Source organism: Oncorhynchus clarkii, chromosome 26, assembly GCF_045791955.1.
Source record: "Oncorhynchus clarkii lewisi isolate Uvic-CL-2024 chromosome 26, UVic_Ocla_1.0, whole genome shotgun sequence".
Taxonomy (NCBI): domain Eukaryota; kingdom Metazoa; phylum Chordata; class Actinopteri; order Salmoniformes; family Salmonidae; genus Oncorhynchus; species Oncorhynchus clarkii.
Window position 1 is genome coordinate 16,867,125 of NC_092172.1, and position 22,019 is coordinate 16,889,143.

The following is a 22,019-nucleotide window of genomic DNA, read 5'->3' on the forward strand; positions in this document are numbered from 1 at the left end:
GCAGTGAAGAGAGTAGAGGATAGCCGAAGGGTGAGTTGACTGGGGGGTACCCAGTGAGTTAGCCCGAAGAGAGAGAGCCAGAGAATAGCTTTTTAGTATGGTTGGATTTCTTGCGTTTATAGCCATGGTGATCAACTGCACTGCACTGATGGAGCGGAAATGATAAGTGAGATTTTAGTGCCGAAGAGCTACAGGAAGTTTTGAGAGAAGGGGTTCCATCCTCCCAGTCCAACGGCCTGGTGTAGGATCATTTAGGACCAAAGTAGTGGGATGGGGTGGTGGATTTTGGGGAATTGTGCAATTGAAGTTTTTCCCCATTCTGCTTTTCCCTTTTTTGTGACAAAAAGGTGTAAATAGCAGCAATATGAAACTAGTCTGCCGGAAAACCACAGGAAGAAAGTAGATTGTCCATTGTTCATTTTAATAAAGTTTTTTTTAGGAATATCCCGTGGAATTGTGGGATAGCAATGGCGACTTCTGTCTTTGTAAACATAAAACGTATTATTTACAAATGATAATAGCTATTTCATAATGGTTTGAATCATCTCAAGTGGGTGGCACAGTTTCGTACTTACATGAATGGTATTTTCCCAGTAACTCGGGTTAATGTAATTGAATTTCGTTTTTTGAGTTACAATAAATACATGTGGCAGGTTTAGCTAACGTTAGCTCGCTTAAAACATACTAGCTAGCGTGTCAGGATCTTGATACACTCACCACCTATTGTTAAGGTAAGCAAGCCGGTGTTTATGAATGGGATTTGACAACTGTAATATCAGGTGTATAGTCGTAGCTATTAGTTAATTTCCTTTTTTGTAACGTAATAGTTAGCTCGCTAATTAATTCATTGGCTGAGCGATATCCAGTTAGCTATCTGGGTACTATAGCTACTTAAACAATATATATATATTTGAAGTCACGTCTGTCATTAAGTTATAATAGTTTATGCTGGTTGTTCATTGGCGTTAGATGTAGTAGTAACAAATATACTATAAGTAGCTAGTGTAGCTACAGTAGTGACTAAATAGCTGCGTACCTAGCTAGCTACTGTAGCAATCTAAAATACATCCCGTGAATTATTCGGGCGCAATTGTATACTTTGGATCGATTAGTTTAATGTAATTTCCATATGTAACGTTACAGAATTAATAGTTGGCTAATCTCCCAAAAAATGTGGTATCCAATCCAGACAGTTGTTTGAGACCATGGAGGATGATGCGTCGCTGCACCGACTGGAGGGCAGTGACCCAACTGCGCAGGTCTGCGGGTTGATCGTGAAGAAGAAGAGTGCAGCAGTAGAGCCTCATGTCTTTCGTGCACCCACTCCACGCACCTCTCTCCTGGGCCTGGATCTGCTGGCAGCTCAAAAGAGAAAGGAGCGAGAGGGCAAGGAGCAGGCTGAGGCTGACAGCGATGACAGGAATAACAAGAAATCCAAGGTGTCCTCCTACAAGGACTGGGAGGAAGGGAAAAGTGATTCTGGGTCTGATGAAGAAGACAAAGACGAGGAGGACCAAGGTGGTAGAAAAGAGAGGTATGTTGTTTTGGAATGATTTGTTTTGAGTTAGTGTAGCCTCTTTTCGTAGTGGCATAGAATACATACTCTCTCCCTATCAAGAGATCACATCTAAACTGATGTCATGCATGCAGTGTTGTCTTACTGACACTTTATTCTATGTTTCATAAAGCAGCAGGAAATACCGTGTGACTGGCTCAGAGACACCCTCTAACCCTGGAGGGGTCAGCGAAGAGTTCCGTCGCAAACACCAGCAGAGGGAGAAAGACCGGCGTGAGCATGGAATGTATGCCTCCTCCAAAGAGGACAAGAACAGAGAGAGGGAGAAGGACAGAGAGAGAATCAGAGATACGGACAGAGATCGAAGGGGTGAAAGAGGTGAGTAAAATTTTTTATACATCTGCATGCACAATGTTAATATTCAGGCAATAGCAATCTTTTCTATCTGTTGTGTATTTGTAACTGAAGTAATGACTAACTGATTTGATGGCAGATGAGCGGGAGCGCAGTAACAGCCGCGGCAGCAGCCGGTCGGAGCGTGGAGACCGCAGTGAGAGGAGTGAGCGCTCACAGAGAGAAGGCTGGTCCTCCGAACGCATCAGCCGGGGTAGCAAGAGAGAGGAGCCTCCAACGCCCCAGACACGCCCCAAAGGTCAGTAACCCTGCCTCACCCCCGGATAGGCAGTTCTTTAAGGTCCTTAGGTCATGCTTAAAATACACTAAGCACTCTCTCTCCCTCCATTCCTCATACCCTTTGAATCAGATGGCACTCCCTCGCGCACCAGCTGGGATGAGGATGACGGTGGCTATGCCAGCTCACGCCGTTCCCACTGGGAATCTCCCTCTCCTGCCCCTTCACACAAGGATTCTGACAAGTCTGAACGGTCGGAGCGCAGCCCCCGCTCTGGACGGGAGAGCGAGAGGAAGGACAAGTAAGCAACTGCAGCTCAACACTCGTATGTTAATTTAACTGGGTTTTATACTACTATTAAAAGAAACATTTTCTGTGGCTATTAGAAATGTGTTATTTTCAGCTTTTAAATTAACTTTTCTTGTTTCTGTTCCCAGGTCAGTCAGAGGCCGGTATCCTGATGACACGCCCCTTCCCACCCCATCATACAAGTACAATGAATGGGCCAATGACAGGAAGCACTTGGGCTCCACTCCTCGTCTGTCCCGTGGGAAAGGTAAGCCCCTCCTCCTTCCCCTCTGTCTTCCCCCAGTCACGTTTGAGCTCTTATTAATGCTCTGATAAGGCTTGCTGATGTTTGTGGATTGTGTCTCTGTGCCCCAGGTAAGAATGAAGGAGAGGATGGCATTGCCTTTGATAATGATGATGAGAAGCAGCAGTGGGAAGAGGACCAGAAGGTGTGTGGACATGTGGAGTTTTAGCAATAACACAAATTAATAGCTTTCCTAACATTCATAAATGCACATTTCTTTGTATTTACTATTGCCCTGTGGTGTTGCAGCAAGCGGACAGAGACTGGTACATGATGGACGAAGGCTATGATGAGTTCCACAACCCACTGACCTCCACCTCTGAGGATTATGTGAAGAAGAGAGAGCAGATCCTGCAGAAGCAGACACAGAAACGCATCTCTGCCCAGAGACGACAGATCAATGAGGTATGGCACTGTGTTGCTACTCTATGACCACCTCTAGCCCTGGGTGTATGTAGCCCGTTTAGTTATCGTTTTGATCGTTATTACCATCCGTGGATTAGAATTTTGTGTGTGTTGTCTGTGTTTAATGATGCGTGTTGTGTTCCTCCTGCCAGGATAATGAGCGCTGGGAGACTAACCGTATGCTGACCAGTGGAGTGGTCCAGAGGCTGGAGGTGGATGATGACTTTGAGGAGGACAATGCTGCCAAGGTTCACCTGCTGGTTCACAACCTGGTCCCTCCCTTCCTGGACGGGAGGATAGTCTTCACCAAGCAGGTAATGCATCATTACAGCATGTTATGGGCCAATGAAATGACTAACACTCCCCTACCTATTCATTTGGACAGAGAAGCTAAAACTTTTAATTTGGCTCTGTACTCCAGCATTTTGGATTTGAGATCAAATGTTTTGTGAGGCGACACTAGGGCTCCGATGATACCAGTGTCGCAATATTTTTTTCCCATGGCAAAAATGAAAACACAAAGCAGACCACTCTCTTAGGTCCATTAAAAAACTGCTGTATGTAAAATATAATGTTCTATAGCTTGGAAAATAAATAAATGTGACTCTGGGTGACCGTAATGATGATTGTTTCTAACATTAGGGCAGTTTTCCTAAAGAAGTTAAATTTGCTTCGTGTTTTTTTTCCTTTACCAATAACGGGAGGGTAGCATTGTTTGGGAGGTATGAATGATATTTATGCCTCTAACTTTCTCACTCCTCATTCTTCACGATTTCATTCATGACTATCTGTAATCATGCAAGCATCCACATTAAAGTAGAAGTGTTCAGAAACATATACTCATTTACAATGAAAGTGACAAAATGACACAATTTACCATTGGGCACAACATAATCCGAAACGCAACCAAAACAAACTGCACATGCATCCAACACGTTTGTAGGGTCAAAACTTAATGTAGTCATTGCTTGCTAGGAATATGGGACCAAATACTAAACTTTCACAGAATTGAATACACTATAAGTGAATTTGTCCACAGTGCCTTTAGAAAATATTCACACCCCTTTTCTTTTTCCACATTTTGTTTGTTGCAGCTTGGATTAAAAATGGATTCAATTGAGATTTTGGGTCACTGCATCACACTACCGCATAATGTAAAATTGGAATTATGTTTTTATAAATGTTTGCCAATAATTAAAACTGAAAATCTGAAATGTCTTGAGTCAATAAGTATTTAACTCCTTTGTTATGGCAAGCATAAATAAGTTCAGGAGTAAACATGTGCTTAATAAGTTGCATGGACTCACTCTGTGTGCAATAATAGTGTTCTACGGGATCTTTTTATGAATACCTCTGTACCTCACACATACAATTATCTGGTAAGGTCCCTCAGTCGAGCAGTGAATTTCAAACAAAGATTCAACCACAAAGACCAGGGAGGTTTTCCAATGCCTCGTAAAGTAGGGCACCTATTGGTAGATTGGTAAGAAAAAACAAAAGCAGACATTGAATATTCCTTTGAGCATGCTGAAGTTATTAATTACACTTTGGATGGCATATCAATACACCCAGTCACTACAAAGATACCGGTGTCCTTTCTAACTCAGTTGCCGGAGAGGAAGGAAACCGCCCAGGGATTTCACCATGAGGCCAATGGTAACTTTAAAACAGTTACAGAGTTTAATGGCTGTGATAGGAGAAAATTGAGGATGGATCATTAACATGGTCAGTTAGGGTAGTATTGTGGAGTAACTACAGAGTGAAAAGCAGGAAGCCGGTACACAATAAAGTATTCCAAAACATGCATCCTGTTTGCAATAAGGCACTAAAGTAAAACAGCAAATGTGGCAAAGAAATGTTTGGGGCAAATTCAACACAACACATCATGGAGTACCAATCATCATATTTTCAAGCATGGTTGGTGGTGGCTGCATCGTGTTATGGGTCATTGGTGAGGAATAGGGAGTTTTTTTTTAGCTAAGCGCAGACAAAATCCTAGAGCAAAACCTGGTTGTCTGCTTTCCACCAGACACACAGGGAGACAAATTTGCCTTTCAGCAGGACAATAACCTACAACACAAGGCCAAATATACAGTGCATTCGGAAAGTATTCAGACCCCTTGCCTTTACCTAATTTTGTTATGTTACAACCGTATTCTAAAATTGATTCAATCGTTTCCTCCCCCTCATCAATCTACACAATACCCCATAATGACAAAGCAAAAACGGTTTTTTAGAAATGTTTGCAAATTTATTCACTTTTATTCATGCGTATTCCTGCCCATTTACTCAGTACTTTGTGGTGTACCTTTGGCAGCAATTTACAGCCTCAAGTCTTCTTGGGTATGACGCTACAAGCTTGGCACACCTGTATTTGGGGAGTTTCTCCCATTCTTCTCTGCGGATCCTCAAGCTCTGTAAGGTTGGATGAAAAGCGTTGCTTCAGGTCTCTCCAGAGATGTTCGATTGGGTTCAACTCCGGGCTCTGGCTGGGCTACTAAAGGACATTCGGAAACTTGTCCCGAAGCCACTCCTGTGTTGTCTTGGCTGTGTGCTTAGGGTCATTGTCTTGTTGGAAGGTGAACCTTCGCCCCAGTCTCAGGTCCTGAGCACTCTGGAGCAGGTTTTTATCAAGGATCTCTCTGTACTTTGCTCCGTTCATCTTTCCCTCGATCCTGACTAGTTTCCCAGTCCCTGCCGCTGAAAAACATCTCCACAGCATGAAGATGCTGCCACCACCATGCTTCACCTTATGGATGGTGCCAGGTTTCCTTCAGACGTGATACCTGGCAGTCAGGCCAAAGAGTTCAATCTTGGTTTCATCAGACCAAAGAATCTTGTTTCTCATGGTCTGAGAGTCCTTTACGTGCCTTTTGGCAAACTCCAAGCGGGCTGTTATGTGCCTTATACTGAGGAGAGGCTTCCTTCTGGCCATTCTACAATAAAGGCCTGATTGGTGGAGTGATTCAGAGATTGTTGTCCTTCTGGAAGGTTATCCCATCTCCACAGAGGAACGCTGGAGCTCTGTCAGTGTGACCATCGGTTCTTGGTCACCTCCCTGACCAAGGCCCTTCTCTCCCGATTGCTCAGTTTGGCCGGGTAGCCAGCTCTAGAAAGAGTGGTGGTTCCAAACTTCTTCCATTTAAGAATGATTGAGGCCACGGTGTTCTTGGGGACCTTCAATGCTGCAGACATTTTTTGGTACCCTTCTCTAAATCTTTTTGCTCTGGCGTGCACTATCAACTGTGAGACAGTGCACGCCACAGGTGTGTGTGCCTTTCCAAATCATGTCCAATCAATTTGATTTTTACAACAGGTGGACTCCAAGGTGTAGAAACATCTCAAGGATGATCAATGGAAACAGGATGCACCTGAGCTAAATTTCGAGGTGCATAGGAAAGCGTCTGAAATACTTATGTAAATAAGGTGACATTCTGTTCTGTCACCTCATATAAAACATTTGTTCTCAAATCCAAAATGTTGGAGTTTAGAGACAAATATTATTTTTTTTCTTCACTGTCCAAATATGTAGGGGAGTGTATATACTTTTAAGGTCTGAGCCATTGGGGGAGAGCTGTTGCAGGCTTGTTGAGGAATTGTAAGAGTCTGCTGATAAGTTTTTGGAACTGGCTGAGTAATAACTAGTAGACTTACTATCAGAATTGCTGTGTACTGAATAGGATACTGTTGCTGATGTCTCTCTGTGCTGTAGCCGGAGCCTGTCATCCCTGTGAAAGACGCCACCTCTGACATGGCCATCATCTCCCGCAAGGGCAGCCAGCTGGTCCGCAAGCACCGCGAGCAGAAGGAACGCAAGAAGGTAGGCAATGTTTAAAACAGCTATACAGTACTTGATGGTATGGTTACTGGCTGAATATCTGACTCTCATTTTGATTGTTTCTTCAGGCTCAACAGAAACACTGGGAGCTGGCAGGCACCAAGCTGGGTGACATTATGGGCATCAAGAAGACCGAGGACGGGGATAGCTCTGGGGGCAAGCCAGTGGGTGAGGATGGCAAGGTGGACTACAGGTAACAAGCCCTTTACTAAAGGCTTATTTTGTGTCCATTTTGAATGTTTATTAAACATCCATTGTGACAAGAACGACCTCATTATTTCCCTCCGTCTCTTCTCCTTCTTCCCTCCAGAACGGACCAGAAGTTTGCAGACCACATGAAAGATAAGAGTGAGGCCAGCAGTGAGTTTGCTAAGAAGAAGACCCTGCTGGAGCAGAGGCAGTATCTGCCCATCTTCGCTGTGAGGCAGCAGCTGCTCAACATCATCAGGTAGCTACTCTACTGGACCCGGCCTGGCTGTCCTGGGACCACTTATCACCCCCAGCCTTACCCCAGATGCAGGCTTTCATTCAGGGTGTAGGATAAGACATGTATGGCATTGAAGGGGGGAGTTGGGGGCTGTGAAGTCAGAATGTTCATATGTGATTTACCTTTGGTTAGAGAATGACCACATTAATGCTAACTTAGGTAATGTTAGACAGCGTTTGTAAATCATTGACAAATACACTTCCGGATCTGTTTTCTTAAGCCGTTATTCATGTTTCCACAGTTTCGTAAGGTTGAACGTCCCATCAGGATTGTAATGTTATTGGTTGTGATGTGATTCTGTCCAGGGACAACAGCATTGTGATTGTGGTGGGGGAGACGGGCAGTGGGAAGACCACCCAGCTGACCCAGTACCTTCACGAGGACGGCTACACCAGTTACGGAATGGTGGGCTGCACCCAGCCCCGCAGAGTGGCAGCCATGAGCGTGGCCAAGAGAGTCAGCGAGGAGCTGGGCAGCAACCTGGGAGAGGAGGTGAGCATTCAGCTGGCTTATGACGGAGCCACTAGACAAACATTAACTAGATCTTTGAAAACGGTGATCTATGGATCAGTCAAAGCAGTAGATAACTAGTCTTATCAGTTAACCCAGTGTAACAGACCTGGCAAGAGTTTATGAACTGCAATGAACTTGTTTATAGAGGGACGGAACTACCCCAGAACAGAATAAGTGTTTTCTTCCACCAAATATCAATATTCACTGTTTTTATAGAGGTCAATTGTTGGTGAGTCATGGTGCTGTCTTGGTTTTCTCCTTATGGAGTTGACGCTTGTTTTCATATATTGTGCAACACTGCTTTCTAGTGGTGATTCAGAGATTGTACACTGCTTCCATTCTACAACTTGTCATGGAACTGTCCTCGCCAGCTCGTTTCTTTGGTTGACCCGTAGCACTGTCGTTTGAAGGCCGTAATTCATACGTGGAATGTAAATATATGTAGTTCACTACTAAACCATTTATTTTTTTGCTTTGCAGGTGGGTTATGCGATCCGTTTTGAGGACTGTACGTCGGAGAAGACTGTGATAAAGTACATGACAGACGGCATCCTGCTGAGAGAGTCTCTCAGGGAGTCAGATCTGGACCACTACAGTGCTGTCATCATGGACGAGGCCCACGAACGCTCCCTCAATACAGACGTGCTGTTCGGCCTGCTACGAGAGGTCAGAGAGACAACCTTTTTTATAAAGTATTTTGTATGTTTATTGGCATAGAGCGATATAGAGCTGAAAGGTTGGAGATAGAGTGCTGAAAGAGCAGTGGGCTGGATTCAAACTCATACTGGCAGTGATATGTGTTCCAGGGACAGTGGCTTAGACTGCTAGACCAGAGAGACACTTTTACAGCTCACTGGATGTTATTCAATTGTGATTGTTTTGCATGCATATTTTATATTCAGAGGCTTTGGTTGTCTTGTAAGCAGTAGTAGAACTCTCTGTCCTTTTCTTCCAGGTTGTATCGAGGCGTTCTGACCTCAAGCTGATAGTCACCTCAGCCACCATGGACTCTGACAAATTTGCTGCATTTTTCGGCAACGTTCCCATATTCCACATTCCAGGAAGAACATTCCCTGTAGACATCTTATTCAGCAAGGTATTGTGTCCAACTCTCCATTCAACATCCATGTATTATTATTTTTTTCAACACAGGCATTTCATTTGTATAATGACTTACACCCTGACTAGACCGGCCACATTTCGTGGGCGGGCGTTGCAAAATACATGTACACATGCATGTTTGTCAATCATTTCATCCACACTACTTGGTTCTATTTCAGATGCTCGATGCAATGCAAGTCCCGCCTCTTCCATCTCCTTATTGGTTTTCACAAAGATACAAACCCACGTGGGTGCTTTAAAGACGAACAAGGAGAGATTAATCAAAGATAACTAAAAAACTAACTTGGTTTCACTTTTGTCTGTAGATTAATCGTCAGAGTAGAGGAACACACTAATGTGTAAATGTACATAGAACCAGCTAAAAAGTAGATTAATCGTCAGAGTAGAGGAACACACTAATGTGTAAAAATGTGCATAGAACCAGCTAAAAAGTAGATTAATCGTCAGAGTAGAGGAACACACTAATGTGTAAATGTGCATAGAACCAGCTAAAAAGAGGACCATTTCCATATCAGGTAAAATAACATCCCTGGATAAACTGCTAGCAACAGCTATCTAGCTGAATGTTTCATGTGTTTTGACCTTCCCCGAAATCTATATAATTGATTCACAGTTGGTTTTGGTATTTTAACATGATCGCTCCTGGTGGGGATTGACAAAATGATCATGTGCAGAATGGCAGCCACGGGCCCGGTTTAGTCATGGAGTAAGACTACTGTTATTTGTACCGAGGTAGTGTGTGGTTGCTGTGTATTCTAACAGTGTTGTGTGTTTGTGCAGACTCCCCAGGAAGACTATGTGGAGGCAGCAGTGAAGCAGGCCCTACAGATCCACCTTAGTGGTATGGGGGGAGACATCCTCATCTTCATGCCTGGCCAGGAGGACATCGAGGTGACGTCAGACCAGATTGTGGAGCGTCTGGAGGATCTGGAGAGCGCCCCTCCTCTGACTGTACTGCCCATCTACTCCCAGCTGCCCTCTGACCTCCAGGCCAAGATCTTCCAGAAGGTAACCAATAACACCCAGTTACTGTTACACTAACATGTACAGTTGGAACTCTTAACATACTGCAGTATCCTTTGTACACAAGCATACTTGCTATTAGGTAGTCGGAATGCATATACTTAACACAAAAAAGAACTCGTCCTCCTTACTGGTAAAGTGACGTGTGGGTAATGTCTTTGTTGTGTTCTCTAACCGCCAGGCTCCAGATGGTGTGAGGAAGTGCATCGTTGCCACCAACATTGCCGAGACTTCCCTGACTGTGGATGGTATCATGTTTGTTGTGGATGCTGGATACTGCAAACTCAAGGTACCCGGTCCCCCTCACTATCTTCCCCAGACTATCAAATGATAAAGACAAGCCATGTTAGGATAGTATTTCTCTGTGTTTTGATGCTGATGTGTTCTCTTTGACAGGTGTTCAACCCTCGCATTGGCATGGATGCCCTGCAGGTGTACCCCATCAGCCAGGCTAACGCCAATCAGCGTGCGGGCAGAGCAGGACGTACAGGGCCGGGCCAGTGTTACAGGTAAGTCACTGTCTACACACACACACACACACACACTTACTCACGAGCAACCAGTCTCACACTCCACATGTGCAGTCCTCCCACCTTCCTCAGTTTCCAGAGGGCTTCCTTTGTCCTCCAGTTGTGGTAGAGAAGTATGGAGCCATAATGAAGGTGTAATGAAAGGCAGTTATTTGAAGGTGTCACCTTGGTGTGATGTTTGAGAGTTCCAGTCAGGGCTAGCAGGAAGTAGTATTCACATGGCTGACACTGGTCTATGTCAAGAGTGTCCTGTCTTCTAGAAAGACACTTCAGTACTCCTGACTGAAGCAGTTTGGAACTAAAAGTTAGATCAGCCATATCGTCCCCCTTTCATGTCTATCTGGTGCCTAGATACAGGAATAAACCGGCTGAATTACACAATTCTCCTCACTCTGCCTGCTATCTCATTCCAACCGCTCCTATCCACCAAAAAGGTAGAAAGCCAGATACAAACACTAGCATCCTTTTGTATGGTGAGCCGTGCTGAAACGGGTGTCTATCTGAAGCGAGATTGTGTGTGTTGTTGTGTGTAATACCCCCTCCAGTGTTTCTTCCTCTGGCTGATGCACATCAGAGCTCTCCTCAGATGGGCTGTCCAGGCCTCTGATCTGCAAGGTGGCCGGGCTGCTTTCAAAGCCATCAGAGGCTGAGAGGGAGGGAGAATCCTAATCTCCACAGGATTTCATGCAGTTTAACTCTGTTTACAGCAGGGAAAATGTGACACAAAAGCCTGTTCTCTCTGAGATTTCACATGACCTTTCTCCTATCTGTCATACTTCCCCAAGTTGAGGGAGATGGTGACACACACCAGACACGTGATTGTTTTGCCTTGTAAATGAGCTGGGAATTTTATAAAAGCGCCCTCTACCAAGATTACCCCCCTCCCCTAACACACACACACACGCACAGATCTGTGAAGAATCAATTTGGGAGTGGAGCTTTAGAGTGAGTGGGGCCTAGGCGTTTGGAGGGGCGGGAGGTGACGTGTGTGCGCCGTGCTGGGTGACTCGACTTGTGTGGAGAATCTGCTACTCAAAGCACCTCTTAGCTGTGACTGCACCCAACACACCGCACATCTCCAGCCCCGAGGACATTCACACAACCTGGCGTAAACAAACACAGATCATTCCCTCATAATGCACACACTTCAGAGGGATTAGCCACTAACTGAAATGGTTGAGAGATGCTTTGTTAGGCCAGACCTATCAGTCTGAAGCAGCAATGGGAGCGGCTCTAAATAGTTTGGATAGTAAATACCTCATAAGTAGCTTGGTGAGAGTTCAGCTTTTGGGGAGAGTTCAGCTTTCATGGAAACGGAGGCTTCTCAATCACAGTGCCACTGTTACAGGTGTGAGCACGGTGTGAAATCATATTAGTGCCATGCAGAGCGGGTTTAACCAGGTGGTGAAGACAGCGTCTCCAGACCTGTCACTCTATGGAGCATTTGTGCGTTTAGAAAAATGGTGCGTCTGCTAGATGATTCAATAACCTCCCCACTGTCGTTGTCTCTGTCACGCCATCTCTCCCTCTCTCCTTCTCTGTCCATCCAGGCTCTACACCCAGAGCGCCTTCAAGAATGAGATGTTGACCACCACCATCCCAGAGATTCAGCGGACCAACCTGGCCAACGTGGTGCTGCTGCTCAAATCCCTGGGGGTCCAGGACCTGCTGCTCTTCCACTTCATGGACCCCCCGCCTGAGGACAACATGCTGAACTCCATGTACCAGCTGTGGATCCTGGGGGCCCTGGACAACACAGGTGGGTCTCTGCCCTGGCCTGGACCATATCACTCAAGATTAGGCCACTAAATGTACAAACTGATCAAATAAATGATTCTATCTCAGAAAACAAGGTGAAAATAGGGTGGGATAAGTATGTGTTCCCCACCAGCAATACAGCCAACAGATTAACAATAACTACTTAATGTGTGAGGAGAGACTTGGATGATGGAACTAGTCAATAGGTTGCTGTAATGGTATGTACATGCACTGCACACCGTAAAGTACAGAGCTAGGTAGCACTGTGGTGTAGGTAGGGGAGTAATTGCATGGTGCTTTATCCTCTGTTAGATTTGACTGGCTGAGTCTCATCTCTGTCATCTGAGCCAGATCCCTGGGGATTAGGGGATTTGGTGTCTGTGGAGGACTTTTGACGTTTGCCTGTGTGGTGTGTTAACGGCAGATCATCTCTGATTAAGGTTTACCTGGCCAATACAGCCTGTTCTGCCTCTGAACTTTCCCTCTAAGCTCCTTAGTCTGTCATGTAATCATTTAAATCAGAGCTGGCAAAGTTTGATGTAAATATTTTTTACAACCCTCCTCCACTGTCAACACAGGAAGGTGTCACCTGTATTGTGTTCCCCCTCTCCTCTGTCTGTAGACAGGAAGTGCGTAAGTTATTTGTGTCCCCCTCAGGTTCCCTGACGCCCACTGGGAGGCTGATGGTGGAGTTCCCTCTGGACCCGGCTCTGTCCAAGATGCTGATCGTATCATGTGACATGGGCTGCAGTGCTGACATCCTCATCATCGTCTCCATGCTGTCTGTACCGGCCATCTTCTACAGGCCTAAGGTAGATGTCATTGAGATCACCAACCGATTCATGTCTTAATGTGTTGCTAATGTTTGTTTCTGTTAAGAAAAGTTCACATTACACACTGGACAGTTGTATGACCCCTGTATTTTCTCTGTGTCCTGACCTTTCCAGGGTCGTGAGGAGGAGAGTGACCAGGTGAGGGAGAAGTTCTCTGTCCCAGAGAGTGACCACCTGACCTACCTGAACGTCTACCTGCAGTGGAAGAACAACAACTACTCCAGCATCTGGTGCAACGAACACTTCATCCACACCAAGGCCATGCGAAAGGTCAGACCCCGCCCTTGTCCTTTACTCTCTCTGACCGGTCTCCCTGGCTTAGGATCGAAATGCACTTCATTACCACTTTGCATCACAATAGTCACACACTGAGCAATGTGTATTGAATGTCCTCTTGTGTTGGTTCTCCGGTAGCTAACGTGTCTCTGTGTGTGGTGGGTGTTTCAGGTGCGCGAGGTGCGCTCCCAGCTCAAAGACATCATGGTGCAGCAGAGGATGAACCTGGTGTCCTGTGGCTCAGACTGGGACATCATCAGGAAGTGTATCTGTGCTGCCTACTTCCACCAGGCAGCCAAGCTGAAGGGCATAGGGGAGTATGTGAACGTGAGGACAGGCATGCCCTGCCACCTCCATCCCACCAGCTCTCTGTTTGGCATGGGCTACACCCCAGACTACATCACCTACCACGAGCTGGTCATGACCACCAAGGTAACAGACCCAGCCTCCACACAGCTACGCTATGATCTGGACTGTTCAGAGATGATGTTCTACACCTTGACTCACCAGAAAGAGCTGTCATATATATATATCAGCCTTCTAGCTCTGCTACTGTGTTCTACTGTGTTGTAACCTGTGTTGTTTGATGTCTCTCCTGTAGGAGTACATGCAGTGTGTGACTGCGGTGGATGGGGAGTGGCTGGCTGAGCTGGGGCCCATGTTCTACAGCGTCAAACAGGCAGGGAAGAGCAGGATGGTAAACTCTTGTTACTCAGCCCTTCCTCCCTTCCTACGTCTCATGGTTAGTTCCTCCTCCCTCTGTCCTTTTCTCTCCTCTCACCCCTCTGTTCCTCTCTCTCTGTGCAGGAGAACCGGCGGCGGGCCAAGGAGGAGATCACTAACATGGAGGAGGAGATGTCTCTGGCGGAGCAGCAACTGAGGAGCAGGAGAGAGGATCAGGACAGGAAGAGTAACGTGGGAAGCGTCAGGTATACACTCATCTACCTTAATATATTCTTCAGAGAGGTTTCACTCTGACACTAGTCCCAGTCGCTATTAAATAGACCGCCGAAGCCCCACCCGCCTGTGGGGAAAGCAACAATTGATTACCCAATTGGCTCACAGCAAAATCTTGACCTTTTTTCAAAGCAATTTTCCTGTTGTCTGCTTGTTTTAGTCAATTACAAAGCTACATTTAAGAAAAGTACTTCTAAAGATGACTTTTCAACATTGCCAAGCGTTCCTGTTACTTAGAAAAACGTAATATTGAAAGGCTTCCCTCATGCCCCATTTCATGACGGCGCTAACGTTAGCCATGTGAGTGCTAGCTACCTACCAACCAGGACATTAAGCTAGCCAGGTCAACAACAGACTATACAGCTATAAGTAGTGAGTGGAGTTACAAACAGACTGTACTTAACAAGTTAAAGTTTTTTTTACGCACATGTAGCTATGTAGCTATGCACACACGTGTAGCCTAATTGGACACCGCGTCCCTACATTTCCCACTCTGAATAGCCTGAGTCCACAGGGCTCTTCTCGCAGGCTCTATTTCCCTACGTGGGAGCATTGCGAACCGTAGGTTGTGATTTTTGACCTGGCTACATGTACATTGAACAACAGCAGCAGCTTTTCTGCATGTTTTGTTATTTCTGTATAACAAAACAAAAAATCGAAGTTTGCTCTTTTACAATGGGGGTCATTGGGAAACAATGTTAGTTTTCCAGAATCTGCCCCTTCCGAGTCGTAGAAACTGGTTAATTTAGCTGCTTCTGTACCCAGCTCTCTCTCATTTTCACTGCCTTTCCTTCTCTCTTATCCTCTGTCTTCTCTACCCATCTCTCTAATTCTCTCTGCCTCTCCTTCTCTTATCCTGTCTTTTCTACCTCTCTCACTTTCCATGATGAGCTTTTCTCACCTCCAGTCCCTCCAGACGAGACAAAAAGAAATAATATTGACTCCTTGCTGACCCCCATTACTGCTGCAATTTAAATGGTGCCACAGCAGGGGGAGAAAGGAGACCGTGTTAATTTTCAAATTAGAAAATACATTTTTTCGCACCCATTCCACAAGGATCACAAAAGAGATGCGTTTGGGAGGAAAGAAATAACACTATTGTTAATGAATCAGCAGATGTATTTCTATATCAGTCTGTGTGTCTGTCAGCCATTCTCCAAAAGAATCACATTAAAACACGGAGGATTAAGGAATAGATTAGAGAGCGAGGGCCTCAGAATTATGATAATAAACATGGCTGGCTCTCAGCTGCTTTTGTCCTCCTCTGCCTGTGAACACAAACATCCCTTCACTGTGCCGGGGCCCCATGAAACACTTCTACACATTTTGATCTGGTTCCGGTCTGTCATTCAGCAACCACCCACCACCCATACTCAGACAAGTGGGCTCAAAGCTTTACGTCAGAACTTAGGGATGAAGGGAAGGACTGGGTTATGACCTGATGGCTGTAATTGCTGGTGTGTGTGAGGGCTGAGGAGAGAATGCTGGGTCGTGTCAGGATTTTGCTGTCAGCCTGTCCCTCCATACTAGCCTGTCCCACCCCGCGAGCCTGTCCCTTTTTATTGCCAATTGTTTATTCTTTTGTCTCAATAGGGCTGTGAAAATCTGCACCCCAGGAAGGAAGGAGGAGGCACCCATGACCCCAAAGCGCACCCCAGCTCGTTTTGGGCTCTAGTACTTCTCTGTTAAAAGTTAAACACTTGAACTCCCCACTAAATATCACCTGTATGTGTACCATACCATCACTGGAGGAGCCTTGGAACACTGTCCCCTCCTATTGTCTGGAACCAGCCGCAGTTCAGACAGAGGCCAGCAGAGGTAGAACTTGTATAAGGCATGAGGCTCCCGTAAAAGAACTTTTCTGTCAGCAAATCCACATAGCGTCGTTCCATTTTTATGTGCAGAGATGTACGGCTGTTAGAATGCAGTATTTTCTATTTCTGTGATTGTAAAAAAATATAAACACAATGATGAAACATCATTGAAAAGGTATCGTCTTTAAGGAGTATTTGATATACCTTAAATCTGTCAAAGCCTTTATCATAATCGTTCACTAGCTACAGTGTCCAAGCGGGAAATGTTTTGTTCCATCTCCTGCTGTACCCTACAAGGGGCTGTTTTCTTGATGTAGTCTCTCCCGATCAATATAAACTGTGTTCAATAGGGCTGGGAATTGCCAGGGACCTCACAATACGATATTAGCATGGTACTTTGGTGCCGATACAATGTGTATTGCGATTATCACGATTATGTATTGCGATTCGATACTGTGATTGAGTTGATGTTCCAAACATATTGCTCACCATATCTTCTGCAGAGCGACGAGAGAGATCCATGAGAAACGAGTTTTGATCAGTCATGGAAATAAAAGTTCTGAATACAAAAGAAGACGGAGAACAAGATATGAAGGAAACATACTGGCGTTTGTGCAGGTACAGCCAACTAGTGCGATATTGTCAAAACAATATATCCTGATATGTAACTGTATAGACCCCCCCATTACTAGTGTTTAAGTATTGCTGCATTGTGCTGTCAGTCATAAGTGGACAGCTGGTCCAAACTAGTCTGATCCCATAGTGTGTTCATTGGGCTGTATGTCATTCAGTGTGAGTAGAGAGAGGAGGCAGAAGTAGTACTGTGTCGTGTGTTCATGAATTCTGCCCGATTTTCTTTAGTTATTTTTCAATTTCATCATGTCCCTCTCAAATCTCCTTCAAGAGATAATTTTCACATTGTACAACTGGCTGACCTCTGTATCCTTTGTATGTTGTGTGTAGCAAATGGCCTGTGCCATGGTGAAGTGCCCCTTCACTGACTGAAGCATTATCCAAACTGTGCTTGTGGCATGAGTGTCTCAGACCTTATATCTGGAACTACCTTAACAACACCCTTCATGCAAACTGTTTGGAGGACAAGCTTTAGCAACTGAGCTTTTCCTAACCGCATTAGCCCTTCAAAGCACTGACGGCGGCAGGTAGCCATGTGGTTAGAGCGTTGGGCCAGTAACCGAAAGATTGCTAGATCGAATCCCGGAGCTGACAAGGTAAAAATCTGTTGTTCTGCCCCTGAACAAGGCAGTTAACCCCCTGTTCCCCAGTAGGCAGTAATTGTAAATAAGAATGTTCTTAACTGACTTGCCTAGTTCACTTAAAAAAATAATAATTAAAGAGGAGAATATTCCTCAGCTTCTCACCGTTTACACATGAATGTCAGAACCTGGATGAAACGCATGACGGCCTCAGCCTCATGATCCTTGTGTTAAAAATGCCCACCAATTTTTATCTTGAGATTCCCCTCCAAGTCAAGTGGGTGAATGATCCCAGATATCATTATGTTTTGAATCAGCTGTGTAGTGCTAGGGCAAAAACCCAAACGTGCGCACACACAAACTCCAACCATGTCCCCTGCTAAATAGCAGGGGCTATGGTTGGAGTTGATATGTGTGTGTGTGCACACGTTTGGGTTTTTGCCCTAGCACTACACAGCTGATTCAAATCTTAATGATTAGTTGGTTATTTGAATTAGCTGTGTAGTGCTAGGGCAAAAACCCAAACGTGCACCTGGGGGGCCCCAGGACCCCAGACTGATATGTCCTGCACTTGAGTAGTCAGGTTCAGCAAGTTCCAAGCGGTGGACTTGATTCTGAAGTCATTCATTCTCTGTACTAGACTTTGTATAGTTTTGTACAGACTATATTGTCTTGTTGGTGGTCAGTGATTCTGTTTTGTGATGTGAAATTAGGCTCTGGTAACACCAGCCCATGATTTGCAAATATAATTTTTAACTTGACTACTTTTGGGAACTGAAAATAAATGGTCTTATTTTTTACTCTGTTGGGTTATGTGTCCTTGATTCACTCACCACAGGTAAAACAAAGTAAACACTAGTTTAGTCAGAGCCTAAGGGCTCGATTCAATCCGTATTGCAGAAGTTATGTGGTATAGCCCAATTGAAATGTAAGGGTAATTTCTGATTGAGCCGACATGCAGCCTCCATGAACGTGGGAGCATTGCCTTTAAGGGCTGGAATCAATCTGTAGCGCCGAAGATCAGCATTATGGCGTAATTTGAAATTTAAAGGCAATGTATCCGCTGAGACTGCATGTCTGCTCAATCGAAAATGATCGTAACATTTGTACCAGGCTACAACGCTAATCTTCAGTACTACGGATTGAATCCAGCCCTACATTTCAATCATGCTATACCGCGGAACTTCAGCGATACGGATTGAATCCATCCCCTAAACCTCATATCTGAACTAACGATCAATGCTTAAAGGGCTGGATTCAATCCGTATCATGGAAGATCTGCGTTTATAGCTCGTTTATAGTTTAAAGGCACTATTCGCAGAGACTGCATTCACGGTAAACACTGCATATGCTATCTCGGCTCAATCGGAAATTACTTTTACATTTGAACACAGATCTTCTGTGATACGGACTTTATCCAGTCCATGTAGTTTACATACAGGTAAAAGACCGGACTAATCACCTGCTAATGATTGACAGGTGGATAGGTTTTCCTGTATATAACCTTCTAATGTCTGACTAGTAGTGACTACAGTTCCAACAGCTTTTCTGCCAGAGAATGGTGAACCTTGCCCAACAACCAATGTGAATAAATAAGCAGATAGTCACTGCTCGCTCATTAGTGGCGCCAGACCTGTGCGTAATTACTTTTGCTTTTCCCAGCAGCCCTTAGGTTTTGCACATACACACACACACAATTCAATTATTGGCTGCAGCCAGAGAATATTTAATCAGCCGCTGATCTGGCAGAAAGGTGAGGTGACACTTTCTAATTCTAATTATGATGGATGACCCTCCTTGGCCAAACAAAGCAGTGTCCTTTTTACTATTTTCTAAATGTTTCTCCCAGACAGCTAGCATAGATTTACATGGCCTTTTGTGCTTTTTTCTCATGTTTGACCATAGGGGTGAAGTGCAATGGTCATGACTGATTTCACTGTGTAGTAGAGTAGATATGGCCCGGGTGCTCAACACTAGCTCTGACAGAAGATCAAATTGCGGTGACGTTCAATTGACATAGGAGAGTGAACACAATTTGAGCTTAGATGAGTAAACCTGTCAGATAAAACAAAATAAATCAATGCATCCCCCTCACACAAACACAGGTAGGTAGCCTGTCGGTTAACAGTGTTCGGACAGTAACTGAAAGGTCGTTGGTTAGAATCCCTGAGCCGTCAAGGGGGAACTATCTGCTGTTCTGCCCTTGAGCGAGGCAGTTAACCCCAGACAACTACTCTGGACGTCGATTAAGCCAGCCCTCTCTGATTCCGAGGGGTTGGGTTAAATGCATTCAGTCGTGCAATTGACTAGCTATACCTTTCCCTTCACATATGCAGTGGTTAAATTGAGCCAGGCTACCCAGAGCCAGACTCCTGCACCACGTTAATGGGAGTGTCAGACATAGTTGAGCTTCAGCACCTTACGGGTCCAAAAGGAAAAGTAGGATAAAAGTATGATAAACCAAGGTTAGGGTTGCAGACAGCTAGGGTTAGGATTTAACCATGATTAAAGCTGTGGTTGATGCCAAGGTTGAACCTTGATGTGGACTTGAAGATAGTGTAATGAAACAGGCAGGGAGCAGGTCTCGAACCCTCGGCGCTTACACTACTCCCTCCTTTCAAAGAGCGCGTCCTCGAGCTAGCTTGCGACTCTACGTCTTACAGGAACGCGCTCACCGGCCAAGCCACTGTCGTGGATGCGAGGTCCGATCACTTCTGACACCAATGTAATGAAACAGGCAGGGAGCAGGTCTCGAACCCTCGACCTTCTAGCCCGAGGTCCGGCGCGCTATCGACTATGCCGCAAAAGCATGCTCGTGCGGCAGGGTCGATTTTCGCGGTTATAAACCCAGGGTCGTTACAATAGATAGGGTTGAGACTAGGGTAAGAGTTTAACTGTGATACGGACTCGAAGCTATGGTTGAACCGTGACGTGGACTTGAAGCTAGGGTTAGGGATTGAGCTAGTGTTGTCCCAAGCCTTATATTTGACCGCTAGTTCAACCCTAACCCTAGCTCCAACCCTGCCCGTAGCTTAAAAGCCTAATTCTAGCTTCATCCTAACCCTAGTTGATGCCCACATACCGGTGTAGCCACAACCCTAACCTTATCTTAAATTCGATCCGGAAGTTCAGTGCTATAGCGCAATTTAAAAGGTAAAATGTAAAGGTCATTTCCAATTGAGCCTACAGTGAATGCAGTCTGCGCTAACGCAGGAACATTGCCTTTAAATTGTAATTGCCCTATAGTGCTGAACTTCCACAATAGGTATTGAATTGAGCCCTATCCCTAATCTTTGCATAACTCCCCAACCTCTGAATTCCCAATTAAACCCCAGCACATAGAGTCCAATTCAGACGTAGGAAATGTATGCCTCTTTACGCATTTTGATTTAAGCGCTTCTCAGTATTTGGTATTCAGATTTACATTGCATGTGTGTAACGGGGTTTGCGGGTGTGGCTCCCTTCCACGCTCTGAATACATTTTTATTAAATCCCAGAAAATACACCCACTGGGCGGCCTACCAATTTGATCAGGGAGTTGTTCTTCAATTTGTTTTTCTCTTCATTTATCTAATGCAATCCCTTTAAATACTGTGTACCTTTTAATTTGATCACAGCTGAGAAAACAGTATCAATGTAGTTGGGCTAAGATTCAGAAAACAGTATCAATGTAGTTGGGCTAAGATTCAGTATCACCCTTACCACTTTATTCTGCTCCGTTTGCAGTTTGTTCTTAACGACCTTTGGGGAACTACTGTACCAGTAGTACAATCATAGTGAGGCTGCACTAAGACTGTTGAAAGTATTTTCAAGGTATCCAGAAAGGTGGCTTTTCTGGCAAGAAATTGGACTTTCTGGTTCACCTTGGCAATAACTTTCTGTCCCATGCCCTCCTTGGTCAAAAACCTGTCAAGTTCACAGCCTAACAAAGTTCTTGGCTGTAACCGCTGTCACCAACCATGACTCTGAAGCGTGGTGATCTACCTAGCCTAATCTAGAGCCAAATAAAATTGACTCAGTTTCCCCCAAATTAATAGACAACTTGTTATCCATCCAACAGCCAGTTACCGATACCCTCCAGTTCTGCAAAAGCTGGCTACCTAGTCTCTACCATAGTCTTTGTGTGAGACCAAAATAGCTGAATTGTCTGCATACAAAAAAGCTGACAGGAGCAAGCTGATTTCATATCGTTGATATGTAACAGGAAGAGGCCCTAAAACACTCCCTCCATAGCTGATTAACCTGGCATTAGACAAAGTGCCATTGAAATCAACCCTCTGATACCTTCCTGAAAGATACGACTTGAGCCACTCTACTGCCATGCTGTTAAAACCTATGGCCCTTAGCTTGTAGAGTATAATCTGGTGGTCTACTGTATCGAAAGCTTTCTGGAGGTCAAGCAACACCATGCCACAGAATTTTCCAGCATTAATTACCTGAGATTGCCAGGTTTCCAGGGAAAGTCTGTGTAATGATGAAAGGAATTAAAATGGCCTCCAAGGTGACTGGG

The 22,019-nt window shown here is 45.0% G+C and overlaps 1 protein-coding gene across 3 annotated transcripts; it reads left to right on the top strand.

Annotated features, from left to right (window-relative positions):
- The first annotated feature begins 439 nt into the window (after window positions 1-439).
- LOC139384503 (pre-mRNA-splicing factor ATP-dependent RNA helicase PRP16-like) lies at window positions 440-16,473 on the top strand. 3 transcript variants are annotated; one of them, XM_071129317.1, is made up of 25 exons: window positions 440-731; window positions 1,190-1,534; window positions 1,689-1,894; window positions 2,010-2,168; window positions 2,280-2,448; window positions 2,585-2,703; window positions 2,811-2,884; window positions 2,989-3,144; window positions 3,297-3,458; window positions 6,857-6,964; window positions 7,051-7,175; window positions 7,293-7,430; window positions 7,775-7,961; window positions 8,463-8,648; window positions 8,938-9,078; window positions 9,885-10,112; window positions 10,309-10,416; window positions 10,524-10,636; window positions 12,208-12,416; window positions 13,073-13,227; window positions 13,363-13,518; window positions 13,696-13,956; window positions 14,126-14,221; window positions 14,332-14,453; window positions 16,075-16,473. In XM_071129317.1, exons 2-25 carry the CDS (start codon window positions 1,206-1,208, stop codon window positions 16,154-16,156), a joined length of 3,789 nt encoding a protein of 1,262 aa, XP_070985418.1. In that variant the 5' UTR covers window positions 440-731; window positions 1,190-1,205; the 3' UTR covers window positions 16,157-16,473. The 3 variants fall into 3 exon arrangements, with proteins under 3 accessions (XP_070985418.1, XP_070985420.1, XP_070985419.1); XM_071129319.1 differs by having other exon boundaries at window positions 441-731; window positions 1,692-1,894; XM_071129318.1 differs by having other exon boundaries at window positions 598-731; window positions 1,194-1,534.
- The last annotated feature ends 5,546 nt before the right edge of the window (window positions 16,474-22,019 follow it).

Excerpts from the sequence above, each read along its gene's own strand:
- LOC139384503 (XM_071129317.1), top strand. The coding sequence starts at position 1,206 with ATGGAGGATGATGCGTCGCTGCACCGACTGGAGGGCAGTGACCCAACT. Across the intron at positions 2,449-2,584 it reads GAGAGCGAGAGGAAGGACAA|GTCAGTCAGAGGCCGGTATC; the intron begins GTAAGCAACTGC and ends TTCTGTTCCCAG. Across the intron at positions 2,704-2,810 it reads TCGTCTGTCCCGTGGGAAAG|GTAAGAATGAAGGAGAGGAT; the intron begins GTAAGCCCCTCC and ends TCTGTGCCCCAG.